We start from the raw sequence: 13,284 nt of genomic DNA, 5'->3' as shown, positions 1-13,284 counted from the left end.
AGCAACTCCCATGCCAGCAGCCCCGGCTTGGGCACTTGCCAGGCTGCCTTTGTATCCTCCTCTGATCGTCCCATCTCTGTCCCCACTCCAGGATTGCCCTATCCTGGTCACAGGGGCAGAGGTGTGGAGAGACAGAGGTGGCCCATGGCGCTCAACCCCACCATGTTTCCCAGCCCCTCTAGGAATGCCGAATTGTATCTCTCTCTGGGACTACTCTGGGATGAATCCCAGGGGCTGCCCACCCTCCTGGGGTTTCTGGATGCAGCCTGTGCCACAGCCTGTAGCAGAGATGGAGGAGCGGTCCTGGCCAAGCACCTCCAGAGCGAAAGTAGAGAGCCCTTCCTCGTGGCAGGAAACAAATGCTTTAGGGAGAAGGAAACCCCCTTTGCCCCTCTTTCTGCTTTGCAGGACAGGCAGAGGTGGAGAAGGAATGTGCTCAATGGATCTGCTGCCACCTGGCCCCGGGGCTCTGCAGCAGAAGGCGCCTCCCAGATCAGCAGAGGCAGAGAGGGAAACCCAAAAATAGAACTAAGGGGAAAAAAAGAAACCGAAGAACCCCAAATTCTCGTTTTTAATGCCAAATCCCAGCTCCCTCGCCTCCCTGTCACCCTAGCGATATTCCTTGTGGTCGCCATGGAAACAGGAGGCATGGAGAGAGCATCACCGTGCGGAGCGGTGGCAGCACCCGGCATTATTTCGGGAGGCAGGGAGACACCCGGTGCAAGGCGCTTCGTGTTGTGGCAGGGAGGGAGGAGGGGAGGTTTATTTTTACTTGCTCCCACATCATGTGCCAGCTTTTCCCTCCTCTAAGCGCCCGGCTGCCCCTCGCCCTCTCAGCAGCTTTCCCACCGGCCTCCCGAGTGCCGCATGAGGATGGCCCATGGGAGACCCTAACCCCACCGCCCTGTCCCAGCTGGGTGAGCTCGGTTCTGCTGCTCCCATGGAGTCCCTCTGGTGGTCACCTCAGCTGGTGGCTCCTGGTGCTGCAGCAGCGTATAACAGCCTGCCTTGGGGCCCCTCAGCTCTCCTTGGGAAGGCGCAAGATGAAGGGAACGAACCTTTGCTACCCACAACGGTTCTAGCCATCCGCAAGAAGCTTCATCCCCTGCGTGGGAAAAGAAGCTGTGAAGAGCAGTGGAAGGTCCAGAGGATGCTGAGGGCTCTCAGAGGTTGCTCCCAAGGAGCTTGGCAGAGGAGCCGTCAGAAGAGTGAACTCCACACCTCTTCCTTCCCATGAAGCCCCCCCATGCCTGTTCCACTGCTCAAACTGATCTCTGCCCACGTGGGAAGGGATCTGCTGGGCCACCAGGGATGGGGCTTGGCTTTCACCAACACTTGCATGGCTTTGGAGAAGCTTGCTGAAACCCCAGGCAGCCCCCATGGCTGGAGACGTGACTTCAGCCAGTCCCTACCCTATTGCCCCTTTGCCGATGCTCTCCTTTGGTCTAACCTGCTCCCCTCCTACCACACCAGCCCCTAACTTGCTGTCCTGACCAGCCTCTCCCCAGTTTCCCAGGGCTGAGCGGATGTTTTCCAGCCCAGCCTGGGAATGTGTCTGGAAAAGCCCAGTGTGGCAGGTGCTGGAACAGCAGAGAGGGAAAACACGGCAGCCAGCCTAATGGGCAGGGAGGAAATATATGCAAATGCATTCAGAAAGGAATCCGGTGATGCTAATAGACTTGTTAGTCCTCTCAGTGAGCACCAGGAGTAATATTTTTACACTTTAATCATTAGGGATTTTACTCCAAGCGAGCCCATATGGATGGAGGGAGATGTGGAGGAGACGGTCACGGGTGACACTGGGGACAGGGAAGGCAGCAGGGGCAGAAGCAGGCAGGGTCACACAACCAAATTAGACCCGCAGCCAGATGTGAGTTGCTTGGGAATGAGGTGACAAATTAAACCCTCCATTTGGTTGTACTAAAGCACATTTATATGAGCAATTAGATAATGAAGATCCAATGGCCCTGTCTTGACAATGAGATTCCCTTGCTGCTGCCATGAGACCTCCCTGTGTGACCACTGATGCAAGGACAAGGTTTATCCCAGCCAGGCTGGTCACCCAGGGCTGTTCCTGGACTCACTGAAACCTGATGGCCATCACTACTAGGCTCCTCTCCCATCACACCTATAAACCCAGCAGCACCCATGTGCTTCCTGCACTCCACACGTGCATTGGGCTGTTTGCAATCCACTTGCAGGAATCCAGGATTCATATTTACAGCAAAGTTTGTTTCAAACCAGCCCTTGGGGGGGGGAATCCTTTCTTTGCTCCAGGGCTGATCTGCACTGCTCCAGGCAGGATACCCGGAGGCAGGGTTGCCTTGGTGGGGGGGGGCCATGAGGGAATGGCTGTCCGTGATGCCCTGTGGAAGTGGGGTGTGACATACAGCTGCAGCTGTAATAATTCACATCTCCCCCTGTTGCTTCATTTGCCCCTGGAGACAAGGGGGAGCGCTGGGGAGAAGGTGCTGGAGGTGGAACGGGGCTGGGAAAGGCAAAGGGCAGGAGGCTGCTGGCAGGGAGCAGGACAGAGGTTAACGCACCCACAAGGAACATCCCTGGAAAGCTGGCCCTTCTGTGAGGGTGCATCCCCAAGGACAGAGATGGGGATCCCTTTCCCTCTGCCTTTTCCCTTTTAACGCTACTTCCACGTGTAACTTGAGACAAGTTGGGGAAGGAAAAAGGAGGAAGGGAAAAAAAAGGAAAAGAGGAAAACTAGCGCAGCTATGCCCGCCTCCGCCGCCTCCTCCCTCTCCTCCCTGGCCAGCCAGGAGCCACGTCACCGTCACCCAGCCTGGTTTCAGGGCTGCTGGGCCAGTACAGCCCGGGGCTCTCCACGGGACAAAGCCCGGCTTTGGGCCTGGAGCAGGGCGAGGAAGCTCTGCAACGGGGAGAGAGAAAATCCACCTTGGGGGAAAAAGTAAGCAAGAAGCAAGGGAGGCATCCAGCTTGAGGGCCTGGCACAGGGAGGGCGCATGCAAGCAGGGCACAGGGGAGCCTGAACTTCCCTCTGCCAGAAGAGAGAGCTCCTTACTCGGGGGAAAGGAAAGTTGAGCTGCAGGGAAGTGGTCACTCGGTTGAGGCTTGGGACGGAAAAATCCCTGCCCTCACCTTCCCTGCCTGCAGAAAGGGCCCCTCTCCCTTCGTCCTAGAGAAGCCCCCCCTCCGGCACCATGAACGTCTTCCGCATCCTGGGGGATGTCTCCCACTTGTTGGCCATCATCATCCTCCTGATGAAGATCCTGAAGTCCAAGTCCTGCGCTGGTGAGTGCTCCCACACCCCAGGGAAGGAGGGGGGCTCTTCTTGGAGGGCAGCTTTGTGAGGAGTGCAAGTGAAATGGGTGCCAAAAAGGCCAGTGACAGTCCACGCAAAGGGGCAGCCCTCCCTGGTGGGCTCTTTAAGGGAAGGAAGCCTTCTCCTCCTCTTCCTCTGGGAGGCCTCCCTGCCATGGTGGTGTTGGAAGGATGTGATGTGGCAAGGCACACAGCCTCGAGCAGGTGTTGGTCCTGGGGTGGTGAAGAAAACGAGAGGGTAGCGAGGCCAAAGGTGGAAAATGAGCACAAGAAGTTGTGGTAGCACCAAACCCAACAACCTGGAGAGAAAGCTGCTTTAGGCTGGAGGACCTGGCAGTGGGTGGGCAGGGGCTGCCGTGTCCCTGGGTGAGGAAATCAGGGCTGCAGCTTTCCATAGGAACATTTTGCTCAGAGTTCATGTTTTCCTCTGCTCGGCTGCAGCACTGCAGCTGCTACCACAGGTAGGGAAATGGGTGGGTTTGGCTGCATCTCCCTGCCAGAGGAGGCTCAATTCCATCAGCATCCCTGTACTGGTCCCTGATCCTGCAGCTCTTCCTTCGTGTGGCAGATGTCACATCACACAACCCCTGGCAAGGTGAACTGAATTGGCCAAAGCAGTGAATGTGCCCACCAAGTGCCTCTACCTACAACCCAAGGCAGGGCTCAGGGGCATCAGCAGGAGCCTGCACTGTTACGTGGGAGACTCCAGCCAGTCCTGGGTTGAGTCTAGAGCTACAGCAGCACAAGCATGCCAGACCTAGCTCACAAAGCAACAGGCGTGTATACATCTGCCTCCAAAGAAGGCCTACCCTAAAGCCTCCTTCCTCTCATCTGCTTTACTTTCCCTTCTTCTCCCTGCCATGAAGGTATCTCTGGGAAGAGCCAGATTCTTTTTGCACTCGTCTTCACAACCCGCTATCTGGACCTGTTCACTACCTTCATCTCTGTCTACAACACTGTGATGAAGGTAAGGAAAAGGCAGTGCACAAGCAGAGGTTCCCCCCAGCTCACCATGGTTGCTCAGGAAGGTGAGGGTCCACAGTCACTATGTCAGTTTTTCAGCCAGGAAGGGTAAAGATACCTCCTTCTGTGTCACTTATCCCCCCACTGAGCAAGAAAGCCCCCACTACAGTCAGTGAGCGAGCTGAGCCCACCACACCTAGTACCACCAAAACCAGGACTAGACACAATGAATCGAGCCTGGTGCATTAACAGATGGCTACCACCAAGCGAAACCTCCTCACTCAGACAAGTGTGATCCTTGTGGTGGAGCAATCTTTAGTTGACCACTGGGGCATATTCAGCCGATGTCAATCCACAAGCCAGCGCAGGAAAACATAATATATCCTCAACATAAAAAGGACATGGAACTGTTGGAACAAGTCCAGAGGAGGGCAACGAGGATGATCAGGGGACTGGAGCACCTCCCGTATGAAGACAGGCTGAGGAAGTTGGGGCTGTTCAGCCTGGAGAAGAGAAGGCTGTGTGGAGACCTCATAGCAGCCTTCCAGTATCTGAAGGGGGCCTATAGGGATGCTGGAGAGGGACTCTTCATTAGGGACTGTAGTGACAGGACAAGGGGTAACGGGTTAAAACTTAAACAGGGGAAGTTTAGATTGGATATAAGGAGGAAATTCTTTACTGTGAGGGTGGTGAGGCACTGGAATGGGTTGCCCAGGGAGGTTGTGAATGCTCCATCCCTGGCAGTGTTCAAGGCCATGTTGGACAGAGCCTTGGGTGACAGGGTTTAGTGTGAGGTGTCCCTGCCCATGGCAGGGGGATTGGAACTGGATGATCTTAAGGTCCTTTCCAACCCAAACCATTCTATGATTCTAAAAGCATTCACCACTACCTCACCCAGGAACGGCCCCAGCAGAACAGGGTTAACAGATCTTGACTTGGGCAAAACCATCCCCTCTTCAAGCACAGAGGTGCGCAATTGCGGGTGAGGTTTTGCCATCTCCCTTCATTTGACTCCCCAGGTCATTTTTTTGATATGTGCCTACGTCACCGTGTACATGATCTATGTGAAATTCCGGAAAACATTTGACAGCGAGAATGACTCCTTTCGCCTGGAGTTCCTGCTGGTCCCGGTCACCGGCTTGTCATTTCTGGAGAACCACAGCTTCACGCCCTTGGAGGTAAGGAAAACCTGAGGCAGGAAAGGGGAGGGGAAGCAGCAGCCTGATGCCAGACAGCAGAGTGAGCAGCATGTTGAATGGTTGAGAGTTTTAACAGCAAAAGCAGGCAGGAAAGGCAAAGTTGGCATGCCTCGAGGACTGCACCGTCTACAGCACAGCTCAGCGCTGTCTCCTCTCAGTCTCAGAACAGCAAGCTCATTTTCCCCCAACTCCAGCAGTGCTACTCATCCTGCTCACGCATCGTTGCTCTGCCAAATGAAAAGCTTAGGGTCTTAATGCGTATTAACCAGTACCAAGTCTCTCCACTGCCTTCATTATGCACCTCACAGATACTCTGGACCTTCTCCATCTACTTGGAGTCCGTGGCTATCCTTCCTCAGCTCTTCATGATCAGCAAGACAGGGGAAGCAGAGACCATCACGACACACTACCTTTTCTTCCTGGGCCTCTACCGGGCTCTCTACATTGCCAACTGGGTCTGGCGCTACTACACAGAGAATTTCTATGACCAGATCGCTGTAGTTTCCGGGGTGGTACAAACCATCTTCTACTGTGACTTCTTCTATCTCTACGTTACCAAAGGTAGGTAAATAGGTTGGTATAAAGCTGAAACGTTCACTTGGCACTCTTGCAGCACACAGTGGAGCTGCTGCTTGCTTTGCATTAATCCCTACGTGACTTTGTTCTTTGCTGTATTTGTGATGTGTATTTTCCACCTAAAATCCAGTTAAGAAAGAAATACATTATCTGTTGAATGCAAATGGGCATCTCTGCTCACAAGGCTGTAGACGTGCCTGTGAAACAAAGCAGAAATCAAAACAGAGCTAAGCCTGGTTTAACCCCACCTTGGGAAATTCACCATTGAAGTATATTGAATTCTACGTTCATTTTGAGATTATGAATCAGGCAAGAAGAACTTTGAGGGCGAACAAAAAATAGCTGTAGGCAGACAATGTACCTGAGAAAGCAACTGCAGACATATGGAGATATTATTAAGCCTGCTTTTTCTTTTGACGGAAAAGACACAACATTCTCTAAAACTGATTCTGTAGGAAGACAAGCACCTGCACGGAGAAGACTTCCCATTCTGTTTCCCAAAATCAGATGCCCCTTCCACTTCAGCAGTGCACTTTGGTGAATGGCTAAGTACCAGAGCTAAAAGGCCACCTAGGGCATCTATCAGCCGGGTGGAACATGCTATAGTTTGCTGACGCTTAAGCATGCTTTAAGCCACTTTTCTGTTGAGGAGGATGGAATACAATGAAATCTAGCCAAAAGAACAAATGTTTTCTTCCTTCTTCACATTCCCAAACTAGTCTGCTCAAAGCAGTAGTGACAGCCATCGAGGGATGGATCTTTGGTAGCTCATGCAATATACCTACTGATAGAAAGGTGACAGAAGCACCGAGCAGGTGGCCAGCCTTGGTACATTAGGACTTCCTTTTATCATTAAAACATTTTTGTGGCCAGAAAACTACTTTGTGAAACCGTCATCAAGGTGCTCTATGTCAGTTGTTTTTCTTCAGCCTTAAACTAATTCCCATTTTAGCTTCATTCAATTCATGTATCCCGCACGCTTCTGTATTTTGTGAGAAATCCATATCCTTTGTAGCTGAGGGTGGTGGAACAAAAAGGGGGGGAAAACAACTGCTGGCTTTCAGTCTCACATTGCTAGTGATAGAGCTGCAAAATTTAGATGATACACGAGGCAGAAAAAGAAACATTTGTCGCTGGGATATCACAGCAGGAAGAGAATTGGGTTTTTTTTGGTCTTTTACACAAATGTTCTGGCTCATGAGAGAGAAAAGGTGTCTGAAGACACGCAAATGCTTTGCAGTCATTTATGAAAACCAGCAATATTATAGCAGGTTGCATCTCTCTTACACTCTTGTAAAAAAAAACCTCATCTTTTCAAAACATTTCTAGCACTGAAGAGCTCAGACAAAAGGGCAGCGTTGCTGCAAAAAAAAGAAAAAGCAAAGGTGTGTTATATAAATGTATCTAAAAAGACTTCACAGCCTATACCAAAGCATTGCAAAGGGATTTTTATAGAATGTGACTTCTCTTTATCTTGTTTTCAAAACTGAATGAGCTTCTTTCTGTTTAACACGAAGATCTGAAAGATATGCCGAGAAAGCTTTCAGCTCCCAAAAGCCTGTATTTCACACAACGGCTGAGGTTGGGAGCAATGGGGGGGGATCATCTCATCCACCCTACTGCTCACAGCAGGTCATTCAAGGCCCCATTGCCCTTTGCCTTGTCAATGGGTACCACTAAGCAAAGTCCGGACCTCCTTTACTCCTCCCATCAAGGCTTTTAGTCACACAGGTAAGATCCCCCTCAGCCTTCTTCAGGCTGAGCAATCTCAGCCTGTGCTGTTGCATCGGATGCTCTAGTCCCTTAACCACTCCCATGGTCTTTCTGGACTTGTTCCAGTATGCCTGTGTCTCTTGTTCTGGGAACCCAGAGCTGGACCCATTACTACAGGTGTGACCTTACCATGGCTGAGGACAGAGGAATGATCACCTCCCCTGACCTCCCAGGGACGCAGCTCGGGAGACTGCATTCTTTCTTTGCTCCACTGCTGGCTCGTGTTCCACTTGGTGTCTAGCAGTACACCCAAGGCCTTTTCTGCCCAAGCAGTTTTCCAGCTGGACAGCCCCATCACATGCTACTGAAGCACAGGGGTTATTCCACCCCGGGGGCAGGATGTGGCATTTCCCTTCATTGACCTTCATGAGGTTCCCCACCAAAGCACTTCTCCAGCCTGGCAGGGTTCTTCTGACCCCACCTGGTGCCTCAGCCACTCCCGTCTGCTGTGCACCATCAGCAGATCACTGAGGGTGTACTCTGCCCTTCCCTCTGGCACGCAAAGAAGCCCTTCAGCAGTACTAGCTCCAGTGCCCCCCCCCCCCCCCCCGGGGTACACCACCAGGACACCAACAGCCTGACTGTGAGGCTGACCACCCTGCAGCTCACAGCCACCACCTCTGCATCCACCTCACCCAGGCCTACAAGCCCTGGTATTTCCAAAAGGCCTCCCTCCCATCCCAATTTCCAGCTCAGATAGATGGGGCAAGCTCAGGGAGGGGTCCAGTTTGCAAAGTCTCCCATTCTAAGGATTCCCTATTTTTACCCTTCTCATTAAATTCTCCCAGATGTTCCTTCCACAATGAACAGGATTCTCTGGAGCTGTTAGCATAGAGTCATGACTGAGGACAGTTGCATTACCCAAATCCTCCTGGCCTACAGCAGCGCATGGAGGGTGCCCAAGGTTAACTCAAGAGCCATAATAACATCGCTGTTTGCAAACCTGTCAACCCACTACCTAACACTCTAAATAGCAAGTGAAACAACATGTAACTGAAACAATCAGTTGAATTTCCTGAGTTCCTCCATTACCTTCTCTTTGCACAGTCCTAAAGGGAAAGAAGCTAAGTCTTCCCATGCCTGTTTGAAAACACTTCCATGGACAACATAAGAAAACCTGGAGATGAAGCTGTCAAGATCACAGCTTTCCTTCCCTGGCTCTTTTTGACCAACTGATCTCAGCTGAGTTTCAACCCAGTGCCAGGAAGACAACAAAGCCTGAAAAGCTGAGGCGCTTTTCAACCATACAAGACTTTACCCCTCTACTTTTAGTTTCTTCTTACTTGAATTTGGTGCTAATAATTTGTGCTGGCCAATACTGAAATAGTGCAAATTATTCTCTCCCAGCTCTTCCCAGCATCTGCCTCCAAAAAACACACCCCTACCTTCACCCTGGGGCAGCACATGCAGTAGAAGGAGCTGTTGCTACCTTTAGTCTTCAGTCCTTTACCAAGAACCTATGGAAAAGGGAACATTAAATCTGATAATGTATACAAAGGCCACCGGTGCATGTCACACGCAGTATTTGCTGTGTCAGATGTGGCCACAAGCTGTTACTTTATGAGGACTAACATCCTCCTGAAAGCTAACTCTGCCTGACCCTCACATTCTGCTCAGGTCCTGTAACGTTCAGGCTAAACACATCCACATTGAATGACACGAATCTTCTGATTCCCCAAGTATTCAAACATCCTCCTCACTCACTCACTCACTCTGACAGTTCCTTGTGTTCTACAAATGGGGACCACGGTGATTAAAATCCAGGGGGTTACCAAGAGGTGTTTCCAACCTCTTGAATTTGACTTTTAAGTACTGGGAAGAACAGGGGCAAAGAAGGCTTTACACTCCAAAAATAAAGACAAAGTTCACAATTTATTGTCAACAGTGTTTTTATTTATACCTACAAAAGAAAACAAGATGGTATCAAAAGGACAATTTACAAACTAAGAATAGTAACATATCTCTTAGTGTATCCTGTGTCTGAACACCACAGATCTATGAATCTCTCAATTCAAGTCTTCATTAATACAACAGGAATGTGTTCAGAGACCAGCAGGTGTGTGAAACAAGATGTTGATCCCACACAAAGCCACTAACCCTTCCAATTGTTCAGAGAAGTCCAAACAGTAAATTGCTTCAGGAAGTGGGAGGGGAGGAGACACCCAACTCGACACTCCCACAAACTTTTACAGATTGAAAACAAACAGACTGAAACAATACTAGAGGCTAATGCTTTTATCAGCAAGGGCCCTCCAGCTGGTATATGGAACAGAGCAGAGAGCACCAGGTGGGACAGGGGCAGCACATGCCACGGTGCGTTTAAGCATTCAACAGTCTGGTTAACACTCTGAATTGAACTGAGACCCTGGACGACAGCTGACCTTCGATGGCAATAAAGCACTGCAAGACTTGGCATAGATGTTTACATCTGCACAAGTCCGCCTGAAAGAAGTGAAAGCAGACTATAAGGCAGTTTTGGTGGTCCAGAGACCCTTTTTAAAGCCAGTCAGTGAGATGTCCTACTCCTCCAACCCTTGAACACATTTCTGCACTGAACGTACAGATTTAAAAAATAAAGAAAAAAAAACCAAAACCAAAACCTCCCAAACCTCTACAGCTGCTTGTGAGGGAGGCCAAAGACAAATCAGTCAGGCCTGGATAAACTAAATGTTTCTGGCTTTCAACTTAACACAAGCAAAGAAACTTCCTGCCCAAACACTGGAATTAGAAGATGGGAAACAAGGGTCTGGAAGATCTCTCTCTTTTCCTTCTGTGTCAACAACCTACCTGTGTACTGCACAAAACAAAAGAAATAAAAAAAAGCGCATTCACCCCCCAAAATTTTACTCTGGGAAGAAATTAAATTAAAAAAGAAATCGGTTCTGTATAAGCAAGGTCTCTTCCTGGGCTATAAGAAGTTCCACTCTACTACAGGAGCAGGCTGCCTTGGTCATACATATGCAAGAACGCCAACAGAAAATAACCCAAACCTCTGCACACTCTCATAAAGCAAAGATTATGCCTCACAAAGCAGAAGAAGTATCCATTATTTTGTTGTATTATCAGATCAAGAGCAGCCAACTCCTGTTGTCATCTACTGTCTCTGAACCGTCTGGTATTAGAAATAACAAGTCAACATGCTTTACTAAAGGGGAAACCCCCTCACACCCACCTTAGCCTGTAAAATAAACAAGTTTTATTTACGTATTTACTAAAATTTAACTCTTCTCTAACATTTTCTAAAATGCTACCTACCTGTGAGAGCTCAGCCCAAAGGGACCAATGGAGCAGGGAAATGCACTCAAAAGCCAGAAAAAGCAATAGTCAGAGCAAGGTACAAAAGAAATCAAGCTTCAGAATCCAGATGCACTAACCAGCTCACCGCTTACCTCATGAAAAGGAGATTCCCAGGCAATCTCCTCCTCCTCCCTTCCTCCCCTTGCCCTCCCACTCCCAGCCCACCCTATTCAAACCTCTTAAAATTTAAGTGTGGAAAACTCTGTCACATTTTATCTGACGTAGCGGCATTCGGAACATTCCCCGAGGTACGTTTGTTCGTGAAGGACGGACAAACAAGAAGTGCCATTTGTCATCTCAATTCTGTTTAGTTTCTGGGCTCTCAAATAAGACTTCTCTCCATAAACCCAGTAACAAGAATATGAGAGCAGAAACCAACTTGAGGATAACCAAGCTCCACGCGTTTTACATGCTGCAATTTAACAATTATAGGGAAAGAACTTCTTTGGCTAACATACCTTGTGGTACCTAGAGCAACTGTGTGGCTTTCAGGTATTGAATCCAAGAGAGGTTTGGTTTCTGGCATGGGGGTTTTAATCCCAGCTTCCCTACTGCAGGCTGCTACAGGTACCAGAAAGATGGGGCCACTGCTTCCAGAGCTGTAGAAAACTCCAGCAACGTACCTGGGGCATTACTCTGAACACCGCCCAGCTCAGACAAATGAGCAGAGTTTTCCTACAGAAAGTCACCTACAACGGATTACAAGCAGTAAGTGAGCTATTAAAAAAACAAAAGAAGATTAGAAGAAGTGAGCATTGCTCCCTTGCATTTATCATTTTAAATCAAGTGCTTTTTGGCTTCCCAAAGTTTCCTATCCCTCTTTGATATTTGCTGAATTTAAGTGAATGTGTTACAGAATAGCAACTTCTTCCCCTCAAAAGAAAGTTTTCACACAAACCTTAAGACACCAAGATGATCAAGCTGGCACCTATCTGCTTTATACCCATTTCTTTTAGAGAAAATAAAACTTCCAATTTTCTCAACATGCAAGACAAAAAATAATAAATTTTCCAGTCAACTATATATATCTCTTAATTAAAAAAAAAAAAAAAAGAAAAGAAAAAGGAGGACAGGGTCAGTCATGTGGACTGGGGGCCATTTCTGGTGGGCTCAAGGGATGTGAATGGTGAATTCTAAGTCTAACCTGCATAAGAGAGACATCACAATGGGAAAGAAGAGAAAGAAAAGGTTCCTTTAAATGCAAAAGGTCTACACTGGTCCCCAGTGGTGAGTGGTCTCATTTGCGGGAGGGGGGTGGAGGAGGTGGAGGGGGGGGATACTGGTAGGTGGCAGTCTGTCCCATATAGCCCATCACGTTAGTGGCAGGGGGCTGCGGAAACTGTTGTGACATGAGCGGCTGTGGCTGCTGGCCCGAGCGCCCCACCATCCCTGCATACTGCTGTTGGGTAGTGCTCTGTGAGGTTCTCCCAGCAGTGGCAGCTGTGGTGCTGGCACCATAGCCACTAGCACTGTACTCTGCAGTGCCATAGCCACTCGTGCCATAGGCAGCTGCTCCATAGCTCCCTTGAGTGTAACCATACTGGCTCTGTGCTGCCCCAAAAGCAGAATTTGGGCTCCCGTAGGCACTGCCATAGGTCTTGTTGGCTCCGTTGGCATAACTCTCACCACGCTCACGATCTCTGAAGCCACCTGAGTCTCTCCGGCCCTCTTTCACTCCCCGGAGCCTCCTGTCACACTCTTCCTGGTACATCAGGTTAGGGTTGTTTACTGAACTGCTCGTTCGGTAACGAGAACGACCTCCTGGCGATGAATACATTAAGATTTAGTACCATAAACAAGGCTTAAACAATGAACTCTGGTACAATTAATGCCACCCTTTCTCCCCCTTCTGCAGCCACAATTTAGCCACCAAGGAGCAAGTTCTTTTGACTATGACTTCCCTGCACAGCTGTGCGTAATACACCTCTTCACTCTGCTCAAGGTGTAAATATGAATTTCAAAAAGGGCTCTTAATGCATGTGCTGGGAGACAAGGAAACAGAAGAAATTCATTATTAATTTGGAAATGTAAGGAAACACATTATTCCTTCAGGGAATGGAAGGAAAAACAGCCTCAGTCCCTGAAGACAAAGTCAGTGTATCCCTTTCCTTATTCCAATATTGCACATGTGTGCACACACATCTTGTTGCCTGTGCTTAGGTAGGAGCTACAGGAATTC

At 49.3% G+C, this 13,284-nt stretch overlaps 2 protein-coding genes across 2 annotated transcripts in view; one reads left to right on the top strand and one right to left on the bottom strand.

Annotated features, from left to right (window-relative positions):
- The first annotated feature begins 2,557 nt into the window (after positions 1–2,557).
- Positions 2,558–12,169, top strand: KDELR3 (KDEL endoplasmic reticulum protein retention receptor 3). The gene is made up of 5 exons (XM_062620507.1): positions 2,558–3,267; positions 4,164–4,264; positions 5,280–5,438; positions 5,768–6,020; positions 8,856–12,169. Exons 1-5 carry the CDS (start codon positions 3,177–3,179, stop codon positions 8,894–8,896), a joined length of 645 nt encoding a protein of 214 aa, XP_062476491.1. The 5' UTR covers positions 2,558–3,176; the 3' UTR covers positions 8,897–12,169.
- The window catches only part of DDX17 (DEAD-box helicase 17), a 19,998-nt gene continuing 16,393 nt past the window's right edge, over positions 9,680–13,284 (bottom strand). Inside the window, exon 13 of the mRNA XM_062620498.1 lies at positions 9,680–12,866. Coding sequence (XP_062476482.1) covers positions 12,343–12,866 — 524 coding nt within the window. The 3' untranslated portion in view covers positions 9,680–12,342. The remainder of the gene's footprint in view (positions 12,867–13,284) is intronic.

The sequence above is a fragment of the Pezoporus occidentalis genome, unplaced genomic scaffold (genome assembly GCF_034315485.1).
Source record: "Pezoporus occidentalis ecotype Australia unplaced genomic scaffold, CSIRO_AGI_Poc_V1 ctg221, whole genome shotgun sequence".
NCBI classification, from domain to species: Eukaryota; Metazoa; Chordata; class Aves; order Psittaciformes; family Psittacidae; genus Pezoporus; species Pezoporus occidentalis.
The sequence above is the reverse complement of the archived record's forward strand: the minus strand, read 5'-3'. Positions and strand labels throughout refer to the sequence as shown.

Excerpts from the sequence above, each read along its gene's own strand:
- KDELR3 (XM_062620507.1), top strand. The coding sequence starts at position 3,177 with ATGAACGTCTTCCGCATCCTGGGGGATGTCTCCCACTTGTTGGCCATC. Across the intron at positions 3,268-4,163 it reads GAAGTCCAAGTCCTGCGCTG|GTATCTCTGGGAAGAGCCAG; the intron begins GTGAGTGCTCCC and ends CCTGCCATGAAG. Across the intron at positions 5,439-5,767 it reads ACAGCTTCACGCCCTTGGAG|ATACTCTGGACCTTCTCCAT; the intron begins GTAAGGAAAACC and ends TGCACCTCACAG.